Source organism: Amphiura filiformis, chromosome 7 (assembly GCF_039555335.1).
Source record: "Amphiura filiformis chromosome 7, Afil_fr2py, whole genome shotgun sequence".
Lineage (NCBI taxonomy): Eukaryota > Metazoa > Echinodermata > Ophiuroidea > Amphilepidida > Amphiuridae > Amphiura > Amphiura filiformis.
In genome coordinates this window covers 32,272,277-32,299,621 of record NC_092634.1, presented here as the reverse complement: position 1 = coordinate 32,299,621, position 27,345 = coordinate 32,272,277, and the positions used below count along the sequence as shown (strand labels likewise).

The 27,345-nt window shown below is 37.9% G+C and overlaps 1 protein-coding gene across 3 annotated transcripts in view; it reads right to left on the bottom strand.

The window, feature by feature from the left end:
* Nucleotides 1-2,708: 2,708 nt before the first annotated feature.
* LOC140157033 (cholesterol oxidase-like) overlaps nt 2,709-27,345 on the bottom strand; it is a 108,700-nt gene continuing 84,063 nt past the window's right edge. For all 3 annotated transcript variants that reach the window (XM_072180095.1, XM_072180094.1, XM_072180097.1), the window contains 5 exons: nt 19,119-19,377; nt 16,152-16,285; nt 11,504-11,694; nt 10,430-10,604; nt 2,709-8,320 (listed from right to left, as the gene is read on the bottom strand). In XM_072180095.1, coding sequence (XP_072036196.1) covers nt 7,316-8,320; nt 10,430-10,604; nt 11,504-11,694; nt 16,152-16,285; nt 19,119-19,377 — 1,764 coding nt within the window. In that variant the 3' untranslated portion in view covers nt 2,709-7,315. The remainder of the gene's footprint in view (nt 8,321-10,429; nt 10,605-11,503; nt 11,695-16,151; nt 16,286-19,118; nt 19,378-27,345) is intronic.

Below are 27,345 nucleotides of genomic sequence, written 5' to 3'. Positions count from 1 at the left end.
GTATTAAACTATCTTCAGATAGCAAGGCTAGTATAAAGCTATCTTCAGTAGATGGGTGTGTGGGGGTGGTTGGGTGGGGGTGGGGTGGTGTGTATAAAGCTATCTTCAGTATATAGCAATGCGTGTGTCTAAAGATATCTTTAATAGGAATAGCAAGGTGTGTGTATAAAGCTATTTTAAGTAGATAGCAAAGTAGTGTATAAAGCTATTGTCAGTAGATAGCAATGTGTGTGTATAAAGCTATCTTCAGTAGATAGCAATGTGTGTGTATAAAGCTATCTTCAGTAGATAGCAATGTGTGTGTATAAAGCTATCTTCAGTAGATGGGTGTGTGGGGTGGGTGTGTGGGTGTAAATCTATCTTCAGTAGATAGCAAGTTGTGTGTATATATAGCAAGGTGTGTATAATTATAAAGCTATCTTCAGTAGATAGCAAGGTGTGTGTAAAGCTATTGTCAGTAGATAGCAATGTATATGTACAAAGCTATCTTCAGTAGATAGCAATGTATGTGTACAAAGCTATCTTCAGCAGATAGCAAGGTGTGTGTATAAAGCTATCTTCTGTAGATAGCAAGGTGTGTGTGTATAAAGCTATTTTCAGTAGATAGCGAAGTAGTATATAAAGCTATCTGCAGTAGATATCAAGGTGTGTGTATAAAGCTATCTTCAGTAGATATCAATATGTGAGTATAAAGTTATTGTCAGCAGATAGCAAGGTATGTGTATTATAAGCTATCTTCAGTAGATAGTAAAGTGGTGAATAAAGCTATCTTCAGAAGATAGCAACGTGGTTTAGGTGTGTAAAGCTAACTTCAGTAGATAGCAATGTGTGTATAAAGCTATCGTCAGTAGATAGTAAGTGCGTGTGTAAATCTATCTTCGGTAGATAGCAAGATATCTTCAATAGGTAGCAATGTGCGTGTATAGATCTATTGTAAGCAGATAACAAGTTACCGGTGTGTGTATACAGCTATCATCAGGGGGTGTGGGGGGGGGGGTGTATAAAGCTATCCTCAGTAGATAGCAAGTGCGTGTTTAAATCTATTTTCGGTAGATAGCAAGGTATGCGTATAGAGATATCTTCAATAGGTAGCAATGTGCGTGTATAAATCTATTATAAGCAGATAGCAAGGTGGGTGTGTGTGTATAATGCTATCTTCTATCTTCAGAAGATAGCAATGTTTATGTGTAAATCTATCTTCAGTAGATAGCAAGGTGTGTGTATAAATATATCTTCAATAGGTAGCAAGGTGTCTGTATAAAGCTATTTTCAGTAGATAGCAGAGTAGTGTATAAAGCTATTGTCAGTAGATAGTAATGTGCGTGTATAAAGCTATCTCCAGTAGATAGGGGTGTGTGTGTATAAAGCTATCTTCAATAGATGGGGGGGGGGTGTAAATCTATCTTCAGGAGATAGCAAGTTGTGTGTATAAAGATATTTTCAATACGTCTTATGAATATAAGTCTAATAAATCTTATGCAAAAAGTTACTATTTTCGCCTGTTTTGTCACAAGGTTGTAAATTCAATGAACTATGACTTTGCCAAAGAGCGCTTAGATAGCAAAGTATGTGTATGAAGCTATATTCAGTAGATAGCAATGTGCGTGTATAAAGCTATTGTCAGCAGATAGCAAGGTATGTGTATAAAGCTATCTTCAGTAGATATCAATGTGCGTGTATAAAGCTATTGTCAGCAGATAGCAAGGTATGTGTATAAAGCTATCTTCAGTAGATATCAATGTGCGTGTATAAAGCTATTGTCAGCAGATAGCAAGGTGTGTGTGTAAAGCTATCTTCGGTAGATAGCAAAGTGGTGTAGGTGTGTGTGTCCGCAGTAGATAGCAATGTGCGTGTATAACGCTATTGTCAGTAGATAGCAAGGTGTATGTATTAAGCTATCTTCAGTAGATAGGGGTGTGCGTGTATAAAGCTATTTTCAGTAGATAGTAAAGTAGTATATAAAGTTATTGTCAGTAGATAGCAATGTGTGTGTACAAAGCTATTTTCAGTAGATAGCAACGTAGTGTATAGCGCTATTGTCAGTAGATAGCAATGTGTGTATAACGCTTTCTTCAGTAGATAGCAAGGAATGTGTATACAGAGCTATCGTCAGTAGATAGTAAGGTGTGTGTATAAAGCTACTATCAGTAGATAGCAAGGTATGTATAAAGCTATTTTCAGTAGATAGCAAAGTTGTGTATAAAGCTATCTTCAGTAGATAGCAACGTGTGTGTATAAAGCTATTTTCAGTATATAGCAAATAAGTGTATAAAGCTTCTGTCAAGCAAAGCATGTGTATACAGCTATCTTCAGTAGATAGTAAGGTGTGTGTACAAAGCTACTATCAGTAGATATCAAAGTAGTGTATAAAGCTATTTGCAGTAGATAGCAAGGTGTGTATAAAGCTATTTTCAGTGTGTGTATAAAGCTATCTTCAGTAGATTGCAATGTGTGTATGTAAATCTATTTCTTCAAAGGTTTGTGTATGCAGCTATCTTCAAAGGTGTAGTACATCCGGTTACATGAATGGGTGACTCCATTTAAAATCTACATTCCGCGTGTGAAAGATCAAGGTAATGTCTTCCATAGATCAGTGATTTCAACTGGAAAGTTAACACTGGTGCAATATGGAAAGAGTCGGGGTGGTGGCGTTTGGGTTTGTGAGTTAAGTAATACAGAGATCGAGTAATGACACTAATACGCAAATGTAATGATAATATAGTACTGCATTTAATGACAACAACAACCATATTTACCATGTTTACTTCTAAACAAAATTATATTAGACAAAATAAATATTATAATTTATAACAGTAATTAATACAATATATTTTTACAGCCAATGTTTTAAAAACCTATTCTGAGTTGTGTAATACAAATATTATGATTTATGATAATAATCAAGGAGTTGGTATACAAACAGGTCGTCTCATTTGCAATAGCTGCCCTATAGACATTTTGACAATTTCGGCATTCCATTATTGTACATATCTGAAAAGTATGACACCTGGGAGCTATTGCAGATAGAGCCTTCTTACGCAAATTCCTCGTGATGGTCAAAATAAGCCATGCTTTGCTTTCCTATATGAATGAAATGATTTGTTTTTTGTTTTAGAAATATTGGAAAACTTTGGTGCATCTGCTTACGCCACTTTCAATTCGTTGTAGAAGTGACGTAAGGCTATCATAGCAATAGATGAATACAAGTTTTGAATAAATCGCCCTGCACTACAACGTTCACACGGTACCTATACATTGAACCATAGATGTCAAAAAATGCTAATCACTCGCACCTGTAAGATTAGTATCTTTGAAAAGAGCGGTATTGTATTCAATCTATTATTGCAGACATACGCAGGTGATGAGTGCAACCTGCTTTTAGTGCAGAGCGATCTATTCAAAAATTGCTATTGCTATGGTAGTTAATCCGATTATTACGTCACTTCTACAGCGAATAGGTCCTTTTAGCACATTTTAGTTTAAAATTGTATTAAATGGGATGATGATCAAGGTGTCAAGATGTACAGCAATCATACCGCAATATACATTATAAAACAAACGCGATGTATTTTTATAAGCTGAACTGGCCATATACCTTTATACACAATGGCTATTAGCGGCTTCTTTAAAGATGAAGCTAGCCCCGCCAGAGCAGGGGAGCAATTAATGCAATAACATTAAAACATCAATTAGCACCTGTCAAATTCAGAGATATCCTTGTCACTGATTAATTTGATAACCAGGCAGGTTAAGTTCACCCCAGAAGAACGGCTCTGGTGGGGCTTCCTCTTTAACAATAGACATTTCACAATTTCTGCATTCTATTATATAAAAATATCACCTGCCAGCAATTTCAGATAATACCCTCTTGTAGGTTCCTACTTCGCTTTTCTATTGAAATGGTTTTGTTTTTTTGTTTTGGAAATATCAAGGTGTACCGTAATTACCAAAAAATAAGCAGTCGCGAGGTAGAAGCACTGAAAAATAGTTTGTCTGAAAAGGTTTGAACTAGGCCTACAGTAATTTTGTCTGTTCGATAACAATGTTTAAATTATGGCCTACCGAGGGCTTCTTGAACATTAAAGGGATGTAACCAGGTCGACAGCCTAACTCCCTTCACTTTATCCTATATATCAAAATGGCGGTTTCAGCATCAAAAGATAGAATGCTATTTTTTCTCATAAATCCCAGCTAAAATTTTGATCAGTTTAAATATTACGAACGAAAAAGAGATCATCCCCCATTGTGGCTGCCACCCATACTGTTCTATGGGTATACACCCCTAATATTTTGGTACAGCCTTCAAAGTAAATAAAAAACAAAAACAAACGAAATGAAGGAATAGCAAACACACACACATACACCTACCCCACACACACCTCACAAATAACAAGAAGCAAATAACAAGCTTAAGGCCCCCAAATTAGCGCGTTTCACGTGGGTTATTTACATTATAGTTTAATACCACTAGTTAGAGCTAGCCAGTGCTTTCAAAAAAAGAGAGGGACTATTTTCTTGCATGGCATCTAAAAAAAGGTGCTTCAAATTACCGTAAAATACCAAGCTGTATAACCAAAAATGTCTAAATATCAGAGCATATGACATGTTCATGTTCACTGTCATTATTTTACAGTTTTGATCAAACGTTTCCCAAATTCATCCGCTGCGCATCGATCTTCAGATCAGTGGTTTACAACAACAACAACCAAAATCTTAGGGCATCATAATTATGTTGAAAATTTGGTCATTTGGGGATTCAACCTACTCTAAATTGATAATAATGTCTTTTCACTGTGAGAATTAATTCCATGTATGAGAAAATCGTACCTGAAATTACCTATTTTTCCATTGAAAACGGTGAGAATTCAATTAGTGGTATTAAACTATTAGCTCATTTTCGTGGTTTGAAGAGCCGACTGATTCTGAAAATTCATACTATAAGGCCTAGTGGCGCTGTTGTGTTCTGATACGTACAGTTTCAAGTGGTAACCGATGCGATATCGCCATTTTTGACGAAATCTTCACAAAAAACCTAAATGTGTTATGTGGTGTCAAAGCAAATTTATGTTATTCTAAAACTGTTGAGGTGCAACAAAGAAGTGTAGTTTCGTCAGCCTCGTATCGTATGTCACATGTCCTATACCCTGTACAGTTTGTATCAACATTACTGATTATTACAATTGTAGACCGAATTAAAAACACTAATTTACGTTCTGTACCAAAATTGCCGTACGGCGCAGGTCATCAACCAATCACGCCGCGTCTTTGCCCTGACGCAAACTAGTCTTTTTTATTCGGTCTTCAATTACACCATCCGTTGATGGTGTTTGTGACAACCCTGCCTGTTTTCCAAACGCACCATTGATGCATGATCACTAAATTTGATCAGGCTGTTAAATATGAATATTAAATATGAAGTCAGGTCGTTTTAGGTGGATGCAGTGGTACGTTTGGGAGAGGCAGGACTGTCACTGAAAAACGGAAGGATAACCATCATAAGACTAAGAGCGTGCTGGCTGCATGAGGAACACGACAGCGCCGGCCTCTGCGTGTATACGTTAACATACATTATATGGGAGGATGAAGAATGACAGGTCCTTAAAACAAAGCTGGTGAATATGTGTTCTGAAACGTGTGTGCAACATATCACACTTAGCAGAGGTATTTCGTGATTTTAGCATCCTCTTTTTATAGCATGATCAACAGATTTCCAAATTTTTCTGTCGATTCGCATATCGAATGTGTTACGCCCATTCCGAAGGGTCATTATTCCAAAGGTTCGTTATTCTGAAGGTGCATTACGCTATTCTGATTTATATATTACAAATATAAAATAATGCTCGTTATTCAGAAGGTTCATTAGTCGGAAGATTCCTTATTTCGAAGGGTCAATACTCCGAAGGCTCATTACTCCGAATCTCGGAATAACGGTCCTTCGGTATAACGATCCCTACTGTAAATTTGGAGTAATGACCCTTCGGAAAAACGAACCTTCGATTTCGATGTAATGACTCTTCGGTATAACGAGCCTTCACTGCAAATTCGGAGTAGCGACCCTTCGGAATAACAACCCTTCAGAGTATTGACCCTCCGGAATAACACTGCCTTTGGAGTAATGAACCTTAGGAATAACGACCCTTTGGAAAGCTATCGCATTACGCTATTCTGAATTACAAATATAAATCAAGGCTCGTTATTCAGAAGGTTCATAAGTAAGAAGATTCCTTATTCCGAAGGGTCAATACTCCGAAGGCCGAATCTCGGAATAACGGTCATTCGGCATAACGATCCCTACTGTATATTTGGAGTCATGACCCTTCGGAGTAACGAACCTTCGAGTTTGGTGTAATGACTCTTCGGTATAACGAGCCTTCACTGTAAATTCGGAGTAATGACCCTTCGGAATAACGGACCCTTCGGTATAACGCGCCTTACTGCAAATTCGGAGTAATGACCTTTCGGAATAACGAGCCTCTATTCGGAGGATTGACCCTCCGGAATAACAAACCTTTGGCGCAATGAGCCTTAGGAATAAAAAAAACCTTTGGCGCAATGAGTCTTAGGAACAACAACCATTTGAAAAGTCGACAGCCCGAAGATAAAAATTGGTCGATGTCTTTTTCAAACGACCGAAAGAAAGCGTAGGCAATAGAAACAAATTGGCTCGATCTTTTAGTCGACCATCGATGCTTGGTCGATCATCATTATTTATGGAATCAATTAATTCACTATCAATAACTGTGATAACATGTGAATATTTGCCTGCATTGATATTGACCAGTGTAAATGTATCACTAATTCCGATTAATTAGTGGATCGAAGCAGCTTCGATGGTCGATCCAAAGATCGAACAAAATTTGGTTCTGGTGCACACAGACATAGTCATAGGTTTCTGGTGGTATAACGATGTTAACATTTTTGTAGCAAGTTGTAGGGATGAGGCTGTGGATCACAAAGTGGCCCTTTAAAATGTCCTGAAGTGCAAAAGGTCAACAGGTGCACACGGGGGTCGCAAACGGCCCGATCAATATTCACGCCAGGGGAATGTGGGAACACTAACTTTTATTTCAGATAGTAGGGTCCTAGTGTCGGTCTCTTAAACGAATATGCGCCTATTCGCTGCCGTAGTGCATGCACAATGGTTACTGGTTCAAGCCTGGGCTCACACACCTGTTCCGAATTATGATATGCCATAGTCTTTGTGTTGTGATCATTTCGATCAGTGGTTCGTAACAAAGAAAGCGTGAGCCAGCTGACCTAGCAACGGTCATATTCTATAACGTGCACTACGCCAGCGAATATAAACACATATATTTCATTCGTCGAAGCTATAGTCAATCGATCCCCAATCCCGTTGTTTTGCTAACAGCCACATACACCTCTCTGCTACCATCGCTATCGTAAGCGACGGATTCGCACCCAGACTCCTCGGAATAATAGCCCCATCAACGACGTAGAGTCCATCATGAACGTCTTCGCTATCCCCTACAAACACTTGACCCCCGTGATTAACAACGCCCTCAACGCCGGTAGGTCCCATCGGACAACCACCAAGTGGGTGTACCGTTATCATCCCTTTCATTCCAGTGACTTTATTCACAAAACTGTTCCACATAGGGTTTGGAATAAATGTACCCTTCAGCGTCTCACCACCCTTTTTCATATGTTGGTCTATATTAGGATAGTTTCTACCCTCTCCTGCGTTGGGAAAATCAGCCCATACCCGACCGTCTTTTCCTAACTGTAGCTGCCCGGCGTCATTGGGACTACTCGTAACTAGGAATGTTAACGAATTGTCAAAACTTTTCCCGCCTAGTCTCCGACGAAACTTGCTCAATTTGTCATTCTTGGACGCACTTGCTCCAGAATGCAGCGACTCGAATCCAAGCAAAGACTTAAAGAAGAATTTCCCCATAGAAGAAGGAGGTGTCCCGTCTTCTAAAATAAAACTGTCTTCAATTTCTTTTCCTGGTCTATTGCGCATGTCAATAACAGTCGTAACGCATGGTCCAGGGCCCCTGCCAGATTTCCGAATTTTGTTAAGCTTAACACCCCTGGGTCTTATCTCATCTTCACCGTTATAACTAAAACCAATGGATCCTCCGTTAGTATTAAAACGCCTGCCGATTTCTGGCGATATCGGGAGTCCTCTTTCTTTGGACCTCAGAAGAATCCCCGTTGAACCGAGAGATCCTGCTCCTAGGATAACAACTTTAGCTTTGACAATCTTCTCTTCAGAATCGCCACGATTGGAGTGATGTAAGTAATGCACTGACCATATACCTGTTTCGTTGTCACGTGTTACTGCCCGAACTTCAACCTGCAAGGAGACATGAAAACGAATCAAAAATATATGAGAACGAATTAGTGTTTATTATCAGCCGTGTCTGTCAGTGCACTCATATCTACAAGAGCTCGGTCTTCAAGGGGCATTCTTGTAAAATCAAAGGCGCACCGATATGGCCAACTATTATTTGCTACCAAAATTGTCAAAATGCATGCCAATTGTTTTCCTGTTGAATTTAGATTGCAAACAACAAAGAACAAAATGATGAATGTATGCGGGTAATTTTGGAAATATGGTGGCAGCAGAAGATGCGATTTCATTATAAACAGATGCGAGTTTGTACCCATGCATAAAAAGCTGAATACACGGGTGATGTAGGTTTATTATACCGTATATGTGTTCCGAAGTGGTTTTTATTCCGAAGGGGTCATTGGTACGATAATTTCAAACGTATTTTTTCTCTGAAAGATGTTGCTCCGAAGGGTTGTTTCTCCGAAATGATCATTCAGAAGGGTTTGTACTTTCAGAGTAACGACCCATATAACATTTGCCGACTAATGCCCCTTCGCAACAATGACCCGTATACCATTTTCGGGCCAATGCCCCATCGGAATAAAAACCTTTCGGAGTAACGACTTTCGGAGAAATAAGCTTTCGGAATAATGATCATTCAGAGCAATGGCTGACATTATAGGACACGCGATTTATGGCCCTCCATAGAAAAACAACCTTTCAACGTGATAAAAAACCGTTCGGAACAAAAACAACAACGAGAAACAGATGTGTGAACAGTTTCCAAAGTATAGCAAAAAGCGCTCTTTCTCTTTGATTGATTCAACCGCTTATCATTCAGCGAATGAATTGATGAATATATGTGACCCGGCAGCACAAATGAGCCGTAAATTCCCTAAATTGTATTCTGAGTTACGGTGTAAAATGTGTACGAAGGTCATATTCATCGGTAACTTGCTGGCCCGACATCCGTCTCATTTTTATAGTCAAAAACTAATCAATAATCCTATTGTTGAAGTGGATAATAAGCTTCTACCTTAGATGGCTAGGCCTATAGAACTTTTAATAGCTCGGGTCTTTCTTTGCTTTTGCTAAATCCTGTTCAAGTAGTGGGTTACCAGGCATTGTATTTTGTACAGGTATGCATAACCAACAATTAACAATGAGAGAACTTTCTTAAACCTCGTTGACTTGGGGATGATTTGAAATGACCGCCAATTATGACTGTTTGATATTTATTGCCAGCAATGTGGAAAAAGAGTCACATGTAAAAACGTAAAAAGCTATAATTTTGTTGAAGGAGCAAAGTTTATCAAACCATAACCCCGCTTCTGGATATCGTTTGAAGTCAAATGATATACCATTTTTAAGTTTATGATGTTTATTTTTAAACACGAAATAAAACAAAATTGACCGGGGAGGAATTTACGGCTCATTCGCCGTGGACGGTCACATAATGCGTACACTCTTCATTTTGCAACTGTTAATGTAGTTGCGAACAAATGGTTGAACCGTTTGTTGCACTCTCTTGAAGCTACGTACTTTGAATAAACCTGTGTACATACAGACGGTGCTTATATTATAATTACCATTAAATGGCCATATGCGTCGGCCAAATGAGTCTGTTGGTAAATGCTCGTAAAAAAGACAATTTCTATGTGTTAGTGCAATATGATAGCCAAGACAATTGATACTCACGGCTGTTTTATTGGATTTATATTGTTATACCTTAAAACCTCCTCTACAAGCATATATTATAGTGTTTTTATGAAAGCTAAATTAATTCGAAACAATCGTAAGTATGCGAATACAATAGATTGGTCTTAAAATAATACTTGTTTGTATATGCTTGGATTCGCAATTTATTTGCTCAAACTCCATAATGGCGCCTGGATTAATGTAGCTTTTATCAGTAGCACTCTATAATGCTTGTAGACGCGGTATAGGCATTGCATACATGGTATGTACACAGGTTTATTCAAGCGCAGTGAGCGCAGTACGTAGCATCAAGACAGTGCAACAAACGGTTCAACCATTTGTTCACAACTACATTATCTGTTGCAAAATTTAGAGTGTACCAGGTTATCAGAACAAAAATAAAAATGGGTTAATGAATAAAGACAAACCCACCTGCGTAAACAGTTGCGCCCCGTGTCTCTTGGCATCTGGTAAGTAGTTCATATTGATTGTATTCTTGGCTCCTGTATTACACCCCCCACAGCAATTACCGCACCCTATACATGCTGGCTGGGGAATTCCTACATGATTCTTCGTCATGTCCTGGAAGTTGACGTATAACTGGGCTCTGCGGGTCAAAATAGAATAATGCAAATAGAAGTTCATTATATCATAATGATGTAAACGAGAATTAATCAATAGCAGGATTGGGCAAGGTGCTGTAGCGGTATCAGCGGTATCCGTCAGCTATGTCGAAGGTTCGCCATGCCGAAAAAGGTGAGCTTTATTAAATAAGGGTGAGCTAGGGTTAGGGTTAGGGGGTTATACCTTTAGGGTTAGGAGAAGGATAGGATTAGGGTTGGGGTTAGATTCGACATAGTGAACCTTATCTCATATTCGACATAGCGAACCTTCGACATAGCAGCTATGGTATATTGGTGACAAAATGCTGTAAAACGTCGATTGGTCCCCCTCCCGCGATCATGTTCGAATATCCCTTTCCCATCAGAGCATGTATATATATACGCTTATGGCTGGTGTCAACAGCTGCATAGGCCTGGGTCGAACAGGCATACGAAGCGGTCTTAGTTTTAGACATAATTCCAAATGTGAGTGTACCATGCATCTCTCATCAGCCTTTCGCCATCTCAACGCACAATCGATTTGAATATCAGAATTACAATACATTCACCTGGCATGAAATGCATGAGCTGATATGACTGCTATGAATGGAAGGTTGTCCAGATACGATAGGCGAATCAGGAGGGTGAGAGTTCATAGGGGCAATGCCGTAAAAATCGTAAACTTGTTAACTTATATATTTGTGTACTAAAGTATAACGACACGTGAATAACCACCATGAAGGAAACAAAATGGCCGCTAATAGCCGCCTATTGGTTAGACCTAGGATACATCTTCCGGTTTCGTCACGTGATTTCAGTCGCCTATCCCGACTATTTATCACTGGGCGAATCTATATATAGCGACTGGAGAATGCCTTCTTATTGTTGCCCTTACCATGCTTACCTTTTCAGTAAAACACATGGATCAAGGTCTTCTATTTCGGCCAATTTGGAAGCAACCTTCTTGAAGGCCGCCATCTTCGGAGGTTGTGGATAGTCCTGAGGATACGTTGAAGGTTTAAGCATATCATTAACACGTTGTTGGCATTCTTCTAATAAGAAGTCCAGGTCGTCACATAAAGGCTTCGGCCAAACCTGAGGAGGAAAGATAGATGGAATTAATATCAGCAGTATTGAGGTATTAACATGATTTTAAAACAAGTTTTATGGAAGACGTGAGGGTTCAAGTTAAATGCAAGGTTCGGTCACATCGTGCGAGTTGTTCAACAGCTCCTTACGAATACGACTTTGCGGTAAACATCGTGGCGATGAGAAGGACATCGTGTTTAGGGTTAGAGGAGGTCATGTTTAGGGTTAGGGACCTCGAGTCCTTCTCATCGCCACGATCCAACGTGGTCAGCTAAGGTAAATTTCACAATATCCGGGGAATACCGTCCTATGAACCCGACCCGGTAACATAACAAACATACGGCCTTTGAACCGGACCCGACCTGAACTGCCACTGACCAGAGTTTTGCCTAATGACACGAATCTAGCCATTACAGTTTGGTTATCTGTCAAAGAAAATGGACATGTTTATCCGAGCTTGACCAGTCAGTGGCAATTTCGTTCATTATGTTGTGACAGAACTTGAAGTACACAATACTGCTTATCCCATCAAATAGTTGTACCGCTGCAAGTCTTGTAAGCATATCATGCACACGACCTTTCACTTGACCCAAGCCGACCTGACCTGGGATTGACCTGGTGTGACGATAGTAATTTTGATGCAATGGCAATTTGGTTCACTTTGCTGTGACAAGTACAAAAGGAATTGAACGGCTCGCTCGTGATTCTCGTTACTTCACAGATGATCTATTAGGCCCTATATACGATTTTCTACTTGAAAAATTCGGAATGATAAACGTGACGACACGTACGTATATACCACGTATTTAGTTGCTGACATTTGCCCAGTGTTACCTGTGTTATGGCAATGCATTCTATTTTTATATATTGGGATATAGGGCCTACTATAGACCAAGTGTTATCTCCGGTTTAGCTAAGTTTGTTTGTGACACATTGAACCATGTCAAAAATATTGTTTTAGGCATGTTTAGTTACACTACACCTTTTCTACCGGTCCGGTTACCTATACTACAGCATGCATGGTAATGTCATTGGGTAATACTAATGCTATTGTTATAGGGCCTAGAGCTATCAACCTTGGTATTGTTGTAACAGTTTATTTTGATTCACGCAAAGACAACATCATTACGTTAAGTCATGAAGGTAGTAGATCTCTCTACTACCTTCATGGTTAAGTTAATATATTTTCTATTGACCATTTTGTCTTGGATATCTTGCTCTTTTCTGCAATTTGTTTAAAACCTAAAATCTGAGACAACCCAGCAAATACCAAAAATGTTTGTTAAACGTTACAAACGTGTTATAAACTCTTTTTGGTTTCTGGCAAAACGTCTTCATAACCTAAATGTCGGGGTATATAAACATTTTAAAAACATTTGTATGAAAAATTACTATAACAACATTTTAAAATATCGTTAAAATGTCATTATGAAATGTATTTTAGCAGCGAATTATGATGTCAACATTTAACAACAGTATAATATGTTAGAATGTTTGGCATAAACAAGCGTTTTTTGAATATCATTAAAAACGTTTACCTTTATGTAGCCCGACATTTAAACGTTTTCTGTATAACGTTTGTGTTGCTGGGAATTTACCTGAGAGCTTTGAAACATGCAAATAATGTTCTATAAAATGTATGGCAGCTGACATATATTCTGATGATAGCGGATTAATTGTAAAGTGCTTTGATGCACCATAAATGCCATTATTTCATTATTTATTTCATTATTTCATTATTTCATTATTTATTTATTTCATTATTTCATTATTTATTTATTTCATTATTTATTTATTTATTTATTTATTTATTTATTTATTTATTTATTTATTTATTTATTTATTTATTTATTTATTTATTTATTTATTTATTTGTTTGTTTGTTTGTTAAAGGGAGGTGCACCGTTTGCGATGAGACCATTATGTCTCATAGTTTTATACTTATCCGATGTCTTGTCTATTTGTTTACTTCGTCTATCGATACACCTGGATAGATAATTATCAGGCCCTACAGCTCTGTATAATTGTTTTTGTTTTTTCAGCCTAATCGAACTGTGAACTTTTTCGGCCATGTCCTTGTGTTCATTGTTTTAGTATTGCCCAGCTCGGCGCCTGAACGTTTCAATGCACTTTTACTTTAATACGTAAGTTTGTATTGTATTTATCTAATTTTGACGTTTAATGCATTACCCCCCAAAAAAAAAAGGGTCTATATAGGCCTATATGCCCCCTATCTATGCCAACTTCCTCTTGGTCACGATCACGTAGACCTTAATATAATATAATATAATATAATATAATATAATATAATATAATATAATATAATATAATATAATATAATATAATATAATAGGAATAATTATTTCACAAAGGGACAAAGGTAATTATATTTAACAAAGATCCTCCTGGTTTCTATAATCATGATAATTAAGTCTATCAGTTTTTTGATTGGCACCGTGGATTAATAAAAATGACATTTGGAACATATGTCTTTAATTTACTCATCATTTCATCATCATTCCATGATGATGAGTTGTAAAAGTGAAAGTTTTTTTTTTTTCAAACCACGTAAAACATTAAACTCAGCATGCATGCATGGTTAATTAACGTGAATTATTCGAGTGGATTTTTGCGCGAGTATCATCAATATCATCTGCTGTATTTTTGAGGAGATTCGGCACGAAACTGGAACTCTATATTATCAGTGATAGCGAAAGACAAATAAATATTTATATGGTAATTTCGGACTATTTTCATTCACCCACCCTCATTTCCGACAGGAACTGATTTTATCTGTTTGGTTTGATTGCTATTTTCTCTTAAAATATTTGTGGGATCAAACGCAAACACAGTTTTGTTTTGAGATGCTAAAATTTGAAAGGACTCCCACGTGTTAAATTTATAAAGACATCTCAACTCGATTTCTTTCAACCTTTCATGAATAGGCGATTTTGTAAGAATCTCGAAGAAACGCTAAAACAGCTACAATTTCACTTATATGATATATATATTATATAATGATGTGTTGATTGAATACCGTAAAAACTCGATAATTAGCACATAATTATGTGCATACTATCGAGCGCTTTTGGAAACAAAGTCCAGCGCTTTACCAACTGAGCTAATGAGATTGAGACGCACATTTGCAAGTTGGGCTGTTCGTATGTGTGTATCGATGATCTGCTCAAAACCTTTTACAATTTTATGCATTGGGCTCTTAAGGCCCTTCACAATTAATTCTTAGTTTCCTGTTTCAAGTTTGAAAATAAAGGAAGAGGCGACTTTTAATTATTAATTATTAATTATCTATTACTTTCTTTATTTTGAAAATGTGGTCGTGACTATTATCACCAGTCCATTTGGTCATTTTGACTAAGACTACGGATTTAATTATTTTACCTTTATAATTAATTTTTTACATTAACATTAGTAGGGGACCCTACAATGTTCTTGTTTTATATTCATAATCAAAGTTGAGATGATCAAGAACAGATATTAGCAAATAAAAGTAATTAAAAAGTCAATTAAAAGATGAAAATACCTAAATAAAAATAAAATAATTAAATATTTTTCCATTCTTGATTTTGGACGCGCGAGGGAAACAGGAAACTAAGGATCAATTGAATACCTGAGTGGAAGAAGGGCCCAACTCCATCAAAACTGTTTTTGAGATATTAAGAAAAAACTTAATATTTGGAAAAGTTTTATGGACAGAATGTTTTCGTCTTCAGGGGACCTTTAATACATGAACATACAATATTACATACATTCGACATTATGTATGAAGTTTCCATGGCAACGGTACAGGTCTTAATACGAGCTGGAGTTGGGCCCTTCTTCCACTAATATACTGCAAGTGCCAGTTTCGTGTTGTAAATAGCTACAGAAATTAGATAATCACCATTATGCACAACTAGAACTCATGTAATATGTTAGCAAGAAAGTTTATTGTAGTGACAAGTAGATTTCATGGATGAACAAAATTCCTCTTTAACCCTATATTTGTGGAAGAAGGGCCCAACTCCATGGAGTTGGGCCTTTCTTCCATGAAACCATGATTAAGTGTACATGGAAGACTATTTAGAGAGTGGATTTTGGCTCATCTTTCACACACAAGGAAGAACAGTTTGCTGGCAATAAAATGCTGGGTCTAACTCATTTTTGTAAAAAATTGGAGTTGGGCCCTTCTTCCACTCAGGTATTCAATTGTAATTGGCCTTAAATGTTTGCATGTTTTAAAAGCGCTCGATAGTAAGCACACATGCTATAACTATCGAGTTTTTACGGTAGGGCCTACCTTATTTAGCCTAGTCTATTTAGTCTTAGTGTAGGCACCATAATTTTGTTCTGGTGGGCAGGGGGTGTGTGTGGGGGGGGGGAAAATGAGTCCAACAACAATGATAACCAGATTAAAAACTTATAAATAATAATATAATCACTCATAATAATAGAGTCACAATTACCGGATCTTGGAATATCTTTGGTTCACACAAAAGTGCAGCATTAGCATTGATAAGAGACGTGCCTCCTAGACCAGATCCTTGTAGTACTGCTACACCAGGGCTGAGATTCAGATCGAACAACATGGTAGGGTTACCTGAAAATAGAGAAATACAGAGAAAATGCGTACTGCATTAAAAGAAAGCCATTCACTGTCTTAGGCCCGGTTCATACTTTTTATTCGACATCGAATTTTTGATTCACCAAGTATTCGTTATTCAATCTATGATTCTATTTCCAGTCATTTTTAATTTCTAACGAATGTTTGTTGACGTAAAATCGATAAAATATTTCAACCGGATATTCGTCGTCAAATATATGGAGTATGTATCGGCCCTAAAGGTTCCACACGAAGACATGTACTCGCCGTAGAAGTAGTAATGTAACAGGATTAACCACCATAGCAATAGGTTAAAACAATATTTGAATATATCGCCCTGCACTACAAGCAGGTTGCACTAATCACCTGTGTAAATCTGCAATCAGATTGAATACATGCATACCGCTCTTTTCATTCCACAGGTGCGAGTGATCAGCATGATATGAATGATGAATATTCTATAGAATTACAATCTAATTTTAGGTTTCTATCCCTGTTCTTTGACTTCTATGGTTCGATGCAGAGGTACCACGTGAACGTACTTGTGCAGTGCGATATATTCAAAAAACTTTTACCTATCGCTATGCTAATTAATCCTGTTACATGATCACTATTTCTACGGCAAATTCGCTGTCGAAGTGACGTAATGAATCGGGTTAACTACCATAGCAATAGATGAATACAATTTTGACTATTCGCCAGCGAAGTGTTACGTGTAATCCGATTATCACATGATGTCAACTGGATCACACTTTTTTGAATTCTGCACCGCGATGGAAATAATCACAACACAAAGTCTATGACATGTAGGCCTACTACTAATTCCAAAAGGTGCGTGATCCAGTTACCAGGGAATTACGTAACCACTTCGCTGGCGAATATCGCCCTGCACTCACAAGCAGGTTGCACTCATCACCTGCACATGTATGTCTACAATCATAGATTGAATACAATACCGCTCTTTTCAAAGATACTTATCTTATAGGTGCGAGTGATCAGAATGATATGGTTTAATGCATAGGTACCGCGTGAACGTTGTAGTGCAGGGCGATATAGTCAAAAATTGTATTCATCTATTGCTATGGTAATTAATCCGATTATTACGTCACTTCGGTAGCGAATATTAATGTGGAATTCATAAACATGATAAAAGAAGTGTGTTGAAGATAACCTGTTTCAAATGTCATCTCATTATATCGTCTGCATTGACGCATTTGTGTTGCTTTGTGAGACGATATTTCTAATATCCTATGAGCGTAGTGCTTTCTTCTTGCGCCAGAAAATACGACCACGGTCATTGGTTAATCTATGACGACATGACTATAAAATGAGTTATAATCCAATGATCCGTTCGCATTTCCTATGGACGACGTGAAAGAGATTAACTGAATGAATAATACTGAATGGGATGCGAATGCGATGTAAACCAAACACAATCGGAGTTAGTTTGGAAACGCTAACTGTCTGCGTGGATCTGCCGTAAAAGTAAAATGTCAGTGGAGCTGAATTTGTACTCGATCGCTTTTGCAAAAAGCGAATTGCACCACACACAGTGTTTTTGTATACTGAGCAAGGATGATTGACGCCAATGAGGAACACATCCCATTCTGATATCAGGGACATTAATGCATTTGATGTGTGTACCCAACTCCGGTTAGGTAAAGGGACTCTAAAGGATCATCCCCATGTCGGGCGAAGACGAGATGTATGGAAAGATATTGGAACATGACCCTTCAGAGCCACCGTACTCAAGAGCATCATCATGTCGATATGAGTGGAAGACGCGAGGACGAGGTGTATGTGGCAAGATACTGGAACATGGTCCGTCAGAGCCACCATACTCAAAAGCATTATCATGTCGAGATGGGGGAAGAGGAGATGACGAGATATGTATGACAAGATACTGGAATATGACCCGTCAGAACCACCGTACTCAGGAGCATCATCATGTCGAGATGAGGTGACAAGATATTGGATCATGACCCTTCAGATCCACCGTACTCTGGATCTATCATGAACGTTCGAACGAACACAATAGAGAGCTTGCGAAATGACGTTACGTTAACTTTAACTTTAACTTCTAGAGGATTATAGAGGATTATGTATTCAAACCCATCTTGGTTTTGAATACATAATCCTCTATAATCCTCTAGAAGTTAAAGTTAAAGTTAACGTAACGTCATTTCGCAAGCTCTCTATTGATTCGGGACTCGATCATGTCGGTGTGGCAGGAATAAAATGCATCTGGTCCAATGGTTCCACTTCAATTACTCTATCATATATATATATTTTTGTTTGATGTGATCATTATGAAATTTAAATAATGTTGAATTCTAGACCTGGACAGCACCAACAACTATCATACTAATATATATATTTCCAGCTCATTTTAACATAGGTTTTCGTTTCTTTTTCTCAACTTATTCATCTTTTTCTGGTTTTTTGTGGTATTTTTTATTCTATAAACTGTATAGTTATGTGCAAATTGAGGGCGCTATTTACATATATTTTGAAATTAATTTAGCCAAATAATAATAAGTTATTTCTAACATTGCATGATAAAAAGTGTTTTGAAAATGTCGTCACTTTTTGTTACTCTTTTTCTGATGTTTTAATGCCATTATATCAGTGTCTACCCCTTGTTAAGATGAAACACGATTTAAGATAAATAGCGCCACCAGTGTTAACATTTTCTTTAAAATGACGTAGTTTTCCATGGGTATGTGTAGCGCATGACAAAGACTTCCAGGTCAGTTCGGATTATACGACTATAGAATAACCCTTGCTATTCTTACTTAGGTCTAGTATATACTTTTTTTTAACCACCTACCTCCACTAATTGGTTTCATCAACTTCAGTTTATGTGACGTCACAGAAACTTCTTTTCTAGCATCGAGGAACTTCTCAGGAAACTCTCCCGGCAGCCATTCCTTGCCTCGCTCTAGTACGCATACTTTTTGTCCGGCTCGTGCACTACGGCTAGCTGCTATTCCTCCACCGTAGCCGGAGCCGATTACTATCACATCGTATTCGGGCTTAATGTCCGTTATAGGTGAAGCAAGGCGGTAATTTTCGTAATCTGGTTGAAACTGCATGGAAGACAATAAAATCAAATACGTGTGGAAAATAATGAAATATTTACCATGATTGAGGGTCAATTCCAAAAAGAATAAAAATTCCTTTAAAAAGGGAATGGGCGCCCAACGGGAGCTTTAATGAGACTTGGAATTTAGGCTAATCAGAACAACAATGTGTGTCATGTGCGTGGCCCTAATAGAGATGTGCGTCATGGTGAGTGGCCCTATGTTCAAATTCTAAGAAATCACTGGAAATCCAGATTGAAAAACCATTCAGAAGCAAACTTAGGAAATTCTGATTCACATCAATTTGTTGAAAGGTACATGATTTTTATACATTTGATTGACATTTCAAAGCACATTCTATTGAGCAATGGTAATTGGAATCTCAGTTTTGTTTGCGGAAAGGCAATGTGATTGTCAGTATTATTTTCTTGAAAAATCACCCCGTCTCATTTGAAACATATTTTCTAGAATAACGATTTTCGTTTAGTGACAGAAATGGAACTGTAAGTCATTTTGTTTCTTTATGTATATAAAAAGTCATCTTTGTTTCTGTAAACAGCTACAGGCGCGCGGTGCGGGCCACTGTAGACCAGTAAGGAGAAAAATGTACAGGAAATAAATGAATTCGACATTGTAAATATTCTCTGATACAGAGTGTCTCGATAAAAACTTAAGGATATGAATTACAAGTTCAACACATTTTTGCTGTAAATACTGTTTCAAGATTCAGGTGGACATTATCCGGTTTTCATAGGCATGTGTTCCTAAAAGTTGTCTGTGGGGCTGTGGTTCTTGTATGTTCCTTAAACCTAGTGGCGAGGGCTCTTGCTGTCTCTCCAACATAGGTGTCCGTGCACTTGGGGCAGCTGATCTAATATATAACTCCACACCTATGTTGGAGAGACTGCAAGAGCCCTCGCCACTAGGGTTAAAGAACACACAAGAACCACAGCCCCCTGACAGCGGTTGGTGAACATGGTGAACACAAATCCAATCACCTGCAGCATGACATCAGTTTGGACAATGTAGAAGTTATCGGTAGGAAGGATAACTTTTGGACCGAAAGATCAGAGAAGCCTTAGAGATCAAGACCCAAAGACCAACACTCAACAGGGATGCCGGATACGACCTGCCCGCCATCTATGACGATCTGCTGTCACTTGACTACCCACCGGGTGTTCAGGTGACCGGAGGAGTGTAATCACTACGCTGAATGAAGACGCCGTGATGGCGTCGCAAGCTACGTCTTTGCTCAACTCAGACTCTGAAAAGGTAACTTTTTAAGCTTTTGACCAAAACTGTCGTTCACATATTATCTCTTAAAATAAGCGAAGATGTTTTTGTTTTTATTGAGATAGTCTGTATGTTGAAATTTGCTTTGCATACCATGCTTACGTGCAAAGCAACAGTCGGTCATTTGCTAGCCGCAAGCATTTCCGACTAACATTCATTCATAAACAAGCTTTAAAGCTTGACAGATTTACAGAACATTTTCTATACTGATGATGTATTGTTGTATAAAATTCGTTCATTGCAAAACGCGAGATGTATAAGGTGTTTTGGTTTTATTATGTCTTGTCTAGTATATATGTTAGCTAAGCCTGTCTGTAAATATGATGTTTTGACAAGCTTTGGATATTAAGCATGATTATATGAAGACCTGAGCGCAAGAAGACCGTAAGTCCACTTGGCCCCTCAAGATGTATAATACACTAAAGTTGCGTATAGTTTCGTATAGTTTATTAATGTTTTATACATGTTCAGGGGCCAAAACAAATCTTTCACAACCTTTCATGATGTTTACACCCTGGAACATGTATTAAACATTATAAAACCCTAAGAAACTATACGTAACTTTAGTGTATACATGTTGAGGGGCCAAGTGGACTTAACGGTCTTCTTGCGCTCAGGTCTTCATATGCAAACATTGACGTCAACGATAGAAAAGTTGAAGATAAGAATAGAAACATAATGTCTTTTCTGAAGACACAGCTAAGACACAGGCTCAATTAAGGCATGTCTTCAGCAGGTGGCAATCTGGTTAAGGTCTGTGCCTTCGGAGCGAGAGGTCCCGGGTTCAAATCTCCCGCAGGACCAACAAAAATCCGCTCGTTGTCGTTTCTCATAAGATGACCCAGGGAAAAAAGACATCAGTCGGGTAATAAGTCCGAGTAATTGAATACAATGAATACAAAACACACCCAAGTCCATAGAAAGTGATTGTGAGAAAACTAAAAAAAATCTGTGTATCATTTTATTTCCTTCAGTTAGATATACCTGGTAAATAGGGCAAGTTTTCCATGCAAATGAGTGGGATAAACTGTATTAGATATGCCGCGTATCACCAGGTCACTGGATGAAGTTTTGTCACCGTTATCTCAGCTGTTAATGCCTAAAAATTAGGTTCTTTATTATGCTTTCTTGGTAAAAAAAGTTCCACATTTTTGGAAGAGGTCCACTTGGATGGGGAAAAAGTTAACTTTTTCGAAATCCGCCCCTCCTAAAAATAAATTCTGGCTACGCCCCTGAAGGTATATCAGTGCATGACATTTGCTGAAAACGAATTTTACAGTGTATTCTCAAAAATAACAAAGCGATATATGGGTGTATTTTTTCACTTGCATGCCCAAGGGGATTATGGTTAATATTTACCTCCAACGCATTGTCGCCTATAGATCTTTTACTTTATTGAGAACGCTGAAACAGTTTCTTAAACGAGAACATTAAGCTATATTATTTCTTAAAATAAGTCGACTAGAACCTATATTAAAGTGACAAACTCGTTAAAATATCGATGTCACAAATTTTGACAAACCTGTCATTACATGTTTCATGCTCCTCGTTTCCATTGCATCTTGGTAACAACCCGATACAAACAACTTTGGGCGTAGCGGGAAGCGGAAAAAGTGCTTTATGTTATAATGTAATAAAAAATATAGGCTGCATCGTGATTGTTACCCATGCAGTTTCTAGCGATTATCAAAATGCAACATGATCCACCTAATGTGTTGATTAAATGGGTATTTCGTGATTATAACATCATTTTTATGGTATGGTTCATCTTCCCTGGTTCTATAAATATCCTCGAAATTTTTTGTATTATTCTAAATTTCAGCTGATACGATTCGGACATTGAATTTGTAAGTTACGCATAATTATTACAGCGCACCGTATAAACTACTGTGTTGTGATTCCGGGATATACAGCTCCAAAATATAAATTGGACGTAAACGGCAAAACACTCGAATCTATGACGCAGTTCCAAGTTTATGGTATACAATTCCCGGGGGGGGGGGGCACTCACATTTCCCAGCTATACGGGTATGTGCCGCGGCGACGACCCCTTTTTTCAGAGCCACTGGCCGTTCCTTAGACCCTCTGAATTCATTGTTTGCCCGCTCTGAAGCCCCAAAATTTTTCTAGCCGTTCCATAGACCCTCAGATCATCGATTTCCGCTCTCATCGGCATCTTGAGAGACGTGTTTTCTGTCCTACTATTTCAAGCCCAAAAGCAGACCCAAAAGCTACTTTTGCGAGCCCAAAAACTTCAAAGGAAATTTTCCATTAATTTCTTCCCCATTGAAACACATTGTAAGGAATAAGGTGAACTTTGGGTGGGATTTTGGGCTCCTTTAGTAGTGGCAACACTGGTTGACTGATAATAAATAAACATTGCAGCAATGCCGATGGCGAGAGTCCAGCTGGTGAACATTTAGCTAGAACTAAATGATTTTGAGATCTCTTATAAAAATTGCCAAATATGAGGAAAAGTACCTTAATAATTATGTACACATCCTTGCAGCTCTCCATAAACAATGAATTAAAAGGTAATTTACGATCTACTGGTCTAGTAAAATCGGGAGTGGAATGGCTGTCAAATTCTGCACACTTCACTCAATCATCTCATGGAGCTTCATGGTATAAGCATGACAGTTCAATGTAGTCTAAATGTTTTTCTATTCGGCACTGAAAAAAATAATTCTTGTGGGTTTGTTTTTATGGTGGGCTTTTGTAATGCTGCTATAATTATCAGTAGGCTAATAGCATAGATTGTAGGTCTACAGGGTCTAGTAATTTTGATTTGAATGCTGTTTTGCTTTGTTGAGGTTTCCATCGTAATGGGCCAAACCAGACCTATTTTGCATTAATGATTTTCCTGATTAATAATTTAATGCACAATTCAAAGTGAAATCGATTCCTTCAAAAATCTGTGGCAAAAACGCAACAAAATTGAACCCTGGTTTGGCCTGCGGGTTTAGTTTCCGAGATTTTTCAGATTTTGGCGGCCGATCAGTTCCCAAGACCCCCCTTTTGGCCAGTCAATCAGTTCCCTAGACCCTCCTTTTTGGCTGGCCGATCAGTTCCTTAGACCTCAAGTTCGAAACTGGCGGTGGCACACCCCTACCAAAAAAAATTCGAGTGCCCCTCGGGATACAATTATCAAACATTTTTGGGCTAAGTGGGGTTGGTGGTGGTGGTGTTAGGGGGGACTGGGGTGAGGGTTGAGGTTGTGGACCATGAAGTGTTCATCTAATGCATATAAGATTTCTGGTCAAGAGAACCCAGTGCTTTATTTTGAAGAAACACAAGGCATTTTAATCATCATCATTTGACCAGAGGGAACAACGTTTAATACTGTCCAAACGTTCATACCCCAGCCCTTAAATGAACAGTAATCTCTTGGAATATTCAGATGACAAGGATGACTTGAAAAAGGAGTAAAATCCGGGAGTTTGAAGTAAAGCTTCCAACGACCGCATTCGTGGTGGAAATGTAAGGCATAAGAATAAGATGAGTTACGTAGGAGGATGATAAGGTTCAGTTTACATCTTAAGGGTATACAAGGTATTGTTGGTCGAAGCAGCCCCCCCCCAATCGATTTTCATTATCTGAAGCAATATATTATTGAAAAATAACACGTGTTTTGCAAAAGTTCATTCTACAAGTCATATACTTTGAAAACTTGCTTAATTTATTGTTGTTTTAAAATGAGTTATGTACGTTTTACAAAAGTGTTGTTGTTTCAGCCCTCTGTACAACATAACTCAAGAACTACAGGACCTACGAAATTATATCTGTGATTTTTGAATTCTTCTACACGCTCGCTATGAATTGAGCAATCCAATTTTTGCTAAAGCTAAATACCAAGAAAAAATAGGTCTATTTGTATCAATTCATCACAAATTCCCACAGGTTAACATCTTAAGCTCATAAATTTCCGAATGATAGAATTTCGTAGTAAAACATCATTATTCTTTCACAAGTGGCACTTAGTGGGGAACTGTTGTAATCCGCGTATTTAGAACAAGAGCTCCATAAGTCAAATTCTTAAGCTCGTGAATTTCCAAATGATAGAATTACGTAATGAAACATAATATTCTTTCACAAGTGACACTTTATAGTGAGGAACTGTTGTAAGGCACGTAGGCTTATTAGAATAAGAGCTCCATAAGTCAAAATCTTAAGCTCGTGAATTTTTACCAGACAAATTAGGTGCCAACTATGTCAATTCCAAGATGTCAGCTTTAGTGATATTTTACGCATTGTCGCCTGTAGATCTTTTACGTTTTTGAGAACGCTGAAACAGTTTTTTAAACGAGAACATTAAACTATATAAATAACTTGAATCATACGTCTAAGAAACTATATTAAAGTGACACACTCGTTAAAAAATCGATGTCACAAATTTTGACAAACCTGTCATTAAATGTTCAGTTTACATCTCAACAAAAAAGGTCTATTTGTATCGAATCATTCGTTACTAAAAGTTAGTCTCGTAACCCTGGTAACGAATTTAATTGATCATACAGGAAAACGTTTTCTTGGTAAACTGCAGAACATGCAGACGATGCTTTTGTGCAGAAACTGTAGCACAAATTTTACAGTGTATTTTGAAAAGTGACACAGCGATATAGGTATATTTTTTCACTTGTAGGCCTAAGGGGATATATTTTACGCATTGTCGCTTATAGGCCAGATCTTTTACTTTTTTGAGAACCCTGAAACAGTTTTTAAAGTAAGAACATTAAACTATATAAATAACTTGAATCATACGTCTTTTACCTATATTAAAATGACACACTCGTTAAAAAAATCTATGTCAAAAATTTTGACAAACCTGTCATTAAATGTTCAGTTTACATCTCAACAAAAAAGGTCTATTTGTATTGAATCATCAAAAAAAATTCAAATAGGTCAAATTCTTAACCTCATGAATTTCCAAATGATAGAATTACGTAATGAAACATAATATTCTTTCACAAGTGGCACTTTATAGTGGGGAATATTAAAATGAGTTACGTAGGAGGATGGCAATGTTCAGTTTACATCTTAACAAGAAAAATAGGTCTATTTGTATCAATTCATCACTAACTCCCACGGATTAAATTCTTAAGCTCGAAAATTTCAAAATGATAGAATTTCGTAGTAAAACATTATTATTTTTCACAAGCGGCACTTAGGGGGGAACTGTTGTAATCCGCGTAAGAGCTCCATAAGTCAAAATCTTAAGCTCGTGAATTTTTACCAGACAAATTAGGTGCCAACTCCAAGAGGTCAGCTTTAGAGATCCACAATTGACTGAATTGGGTTAAAAATCAGGTTAAGTTATTCTAGTGTTATACGTTGTGAAATTAAGTAGGTTATATATAGGATTCCGTTTGACTGTTAAATGGTGTGATGGTAGGCCTATTATGTATCCCATGATATCATTCGTTACTAAAAGTTAGTCTCGTAACCCTGGTAACGAATTTAATTGATCATACAGGAAAACGTTTTCTTGGTAAACTGCAGAACATGCAGACGACGCTTTTGTGCAGAAACTGTATCACAAATTTTACAGTGTATTTTGAAAAGTGACACAGCGATATCAGTTCGGGGGCACTGCTAATTCAAAGACGTCTCTGATATCAAAGACGGGTCAGTGATTTCACATACGGGGGTCTGTGATATCACATACGTCGTGCTTTTTTACAGTTTGGGGCTAGATGCAGCATATCGGAAAGAAGGTGACTGTATCGGAATATGCTTTCCTATGTTTAGCAAATATCTGCCTGTGCAAACATCATATCTATCTGTGCAAATTCTGACAAATGGTCCCAGAAACACTTTGATTGGCAAAATCGAGCCATATCCAACGTGTTGAAGTAACAAAAATCCCAAGTCATGGGGAAGTGAATATGTTGGCAAGGCAAAAAAGGAGGGAACAATGAATTTTGGCCAGTCAACGAGGGGGAGGGGAGCGATTTTTGGCACGCATTGTGGCGGCAACTTTTCAAAAATATATTCAAAAATGACTTGAAAAATGGTAGGCCCCTACGGAAACGTTCAGGCCTAACCTCGTGGCCTGACTCTTGCACACGTGCATGCATGGGATGAATTCGGAGAAATATGGACACTTGTATTTTATTGATAGGGGTAGGGTTATGTTATGATTAGGTGGCTCAAAATAGATCAACAAATTACGGTAAACCAGGCGCGTGCCCACTGCCAAGGGAGTGGGGCTTTGGGGCCTGCAGCCCCGGGTCTTAAAAAAAATGAGGGAGACAGAGAGAGAAGGGAAAGGGAGGGAGAGAAGGGGAGTGATAGAGCAGTGGCATAGCCAGGCCCGTTTTTTTTTTTTGCGGGGTGCTGATTTTGAAAAAGTGTTTCTTTTTTTTTCCAGGGGGCGATTTTGTAAAAAGTGGACCTTCTTCACAAACTTTGGACCTTTTTTGACTAAAAAGCATAAAAACATATTTTTTTGCTCACTACGGTCGTAAATTAGGATTTTTTGAGGACTTTTGCCTCACCGCACGGCCCCACTCTGCGTACGGGCCTGGGCATAGCCAGTGGGGCAGTATAGTTCCCCCTACAAAAATTGAAGGGCGGAAAAGGGAGGAAAAGAAAAGGTCTACTTTTTCGGTCTGATTTCCCAAAAATTGAAAGAAATAACCCGACAACTGAAAACATATATAAAATAACTGCCAATAATAC